General features: G+C 33.3%; 1 protein-coding gene across 1 annotated transcript in view; it reads right to left on the minus strand.

Moving 5' to 3' along the window:
• The window catches only part of PIK3C2G (phosphatidylinositol-4-phosphate 3-kinase, catalytic subunit type 2 gamma), a 472569-nt gene that overhangs the window by 338642 nt on the left and 131481 nt on the right, over nt 1–2446 (minus strand). Inside the window, exon 12 of the mRNA XM_012662773.1 lies at nt 1901–1970. Coding sequence (XP_012518227.1) covers nt 1901–1970 — 70 coding nt within the window. The remainder of the gene's footprint in view (nt 1–1900; nt 1971–2446) is intronic.

Here is a 2446-nt window from a genome sequence, read left to right on the forward strand (position 1 = left end):
TACAAATGGTACAGATTAGTCATCTGTAATGTTGTCTGAGGGATAATGAGAGAAACAATAAAATGTACAAACTTTTCAGAAAGCTAAGTATGTTACATTTTTGTTTAATGCTAAAATTAAATCATTTCTACATTTCAGTTTTAAAATGTCTTTCTATTATGAAATAATGAAATGTAAAGATGATAATTATAACTTTTTCAAGAAATCACTTTGGAAAATAAAAGACTTAATTTATGTTAGTCTGGTCTTTATTTCATGAAATTTGCAAGTCTGGGAATGATTTTGTAGACATCAGAGTGAAATCTTCTCTGGTAAAGACTTGTTTTTCTAGTATATAACCAAACAGAATATTGTTGCTTTGACTCTGTAGTTCAGATTTATAGACAGTTCTAGAATCTAGGCCTTTTTTATTCCTGTGTCAATGAGTTTTCCATTAAACCATGTTTCACTGATAATCTGATTCTAGTAAATAAGATAATGGTTAACAAAAAAAGATAGTTCCAAACTGTGTAAATGAGCTGTATATTTTAGGGCTTCATATATTTGCTTAAGGTAATCATATGAAGTTTTTTATTTTAATATTTAAAAAATCACAGACTTTAATTTTCTTTGCAGAATTATGTCAGATAAGAATCTCAGAGAAAATTAAGGAACATTGCAAAGTAGACTGTGTTAACAAAAATGTAGTTTAATCTATTTGAGTTCTTATTTATTCGAAAGTTTTAGTAATTTCATTCCGTAATCCCTAAATCTTTTGCAAGTCTTGTTTTTATATAATCTTTGTTATAATGTGTTAATTATTACTCAACATGATAAAAAACATGTAATATATAAGATAAACAAAAGCAATATTACAGTAAATTTTCCCTTTGACAAAGATTAATCTTGAAAGATTAATTTTGGTGCCTTAGAGGGAAGTGCATCCAGTACTAGCAAGTTACATGTTACTCTTTATGTGCACAAATATTTTTAAATAGCATTTAATGAGCTAGTACAATTTTATGTTGGTACTCAGTAAATGGCAGGGTCGATGAGGAAACCAAAGATAGTGGATGAAAATATCAAAGTACTCTGGTACACAAGTCTTTAATAAATTATTTGATATATTTCACTTATGAAATAATTTTTATTTCTGATACATGAGTGAGTTTATATATCAAATTGCATTTTTTCATGAATTATGAAGCTAAATATCTACTGATCCTTGAGCCACTGATAGAAAATATTGAAATTTCCCCCAGTTGCCTCTCGTTCTAACTTTTTACCAAAGAAAAGTACTACAAAAGTATGTATTAATGTATTTGCTCTAGAATATTTCTGAGCACCATGCATTATGGAAGATACAAGTAGCATCTATTACTTTCAGAGAACTTAAAGTCTAATTGAGGAGAAAAGACACACATATTAACAACTAAAACAGGGAACAGTAAATACATAGCGTCCCAGAGCTGTACTTCATTACTGTGCTTCACTAACGGCAAATACTTGACTCTGCTCTTTCCCCTTTGTGGCTGTGGCTGACCAAACCTGGCTTTGGTCTCACATTTCTTTTTAATGGAATGTTCCAGGAGATTTATTCAAATATCAACACTGAATATGCCATGACACCAGTTTGTCACATTCCTGCCTAAGCCTTAAGTATACATTTCTGATTTTAAAAACAACAACAAAAAAAATTATGGAATCTTTCCTCGGGAGTGCTGGAAAATATTCAGACCTGGTCACTCTACCTTCTAATTCACACCTCCTTACACATTTGCATATTGACTTCTTTTCTTCCATATAGCCATCCTTCTCCAAGTACACTTGGCCACCACGGTTCCTACTGTGGCTTCATGGTTTGATCCGACTTTAGGGAGCTGTTGTGAATGTGCCTGGTATCCATGCCTCACAATCATACCCATAAGGTGCCCCTGGGCCCAGTGTGGGTCCCCACGATTCTATCAGCTTGTTCAGAAAACTACTTCCACCTGTGGGTATAGGTTGGGTATTATAAGGAACATGCATATAAGACCCTAAGTTTTATGGCAGTTTAAGGGAAGGAAGGATATATGCTAACTGGGTGGCAACTGTGGTGAGTCTCAAGGAATGTAAATGAGGAATCCATATGGTTGCTTTGAGGTGAGAAAAAAAAAAAGAATCTCTGTTACATAAGGACTCAAAATATAGTGTGTTCTAAGAACCTGGTATCAAGAGAGAGACTGGGTTCTCTCCCTAACGCTGCTGGTAGTGGAGGATAAGCATGTAATAAAATGTTAGAGAAAGTAAAATGCTTGAGTGAGTGAGTAAGCGAGATCAGTGGTTTAAGGAGAAGGCCTTATTAGACAAAAGGAAGAGCTGAACATTTTGGTATTCAGGTTCAGATAAGTGGCCCAAAGGGCTATGTTTAGAAATATCTATGGGTTGGGTTATTGTAGTGATCAGAAATGTGAGTACATAATATTAA

This window comes from Propithecus coquereli, unplaced genomic scaffold (genome assembly GCF_000956105.1).
Source record: "Propithecus coquereli isolate 6110/MARCELLA unplaced genomic scaffold, Pcoq_1.0 Scaffold78, whole genome shotgun sequence".
Classification (NCBI taxonomy): domain Eukaryota; kingdom Metazoa; phylum Chordata; class Mammalia; order Primates; family Indriidae; genus Propithecus; species Propithecus coquereli.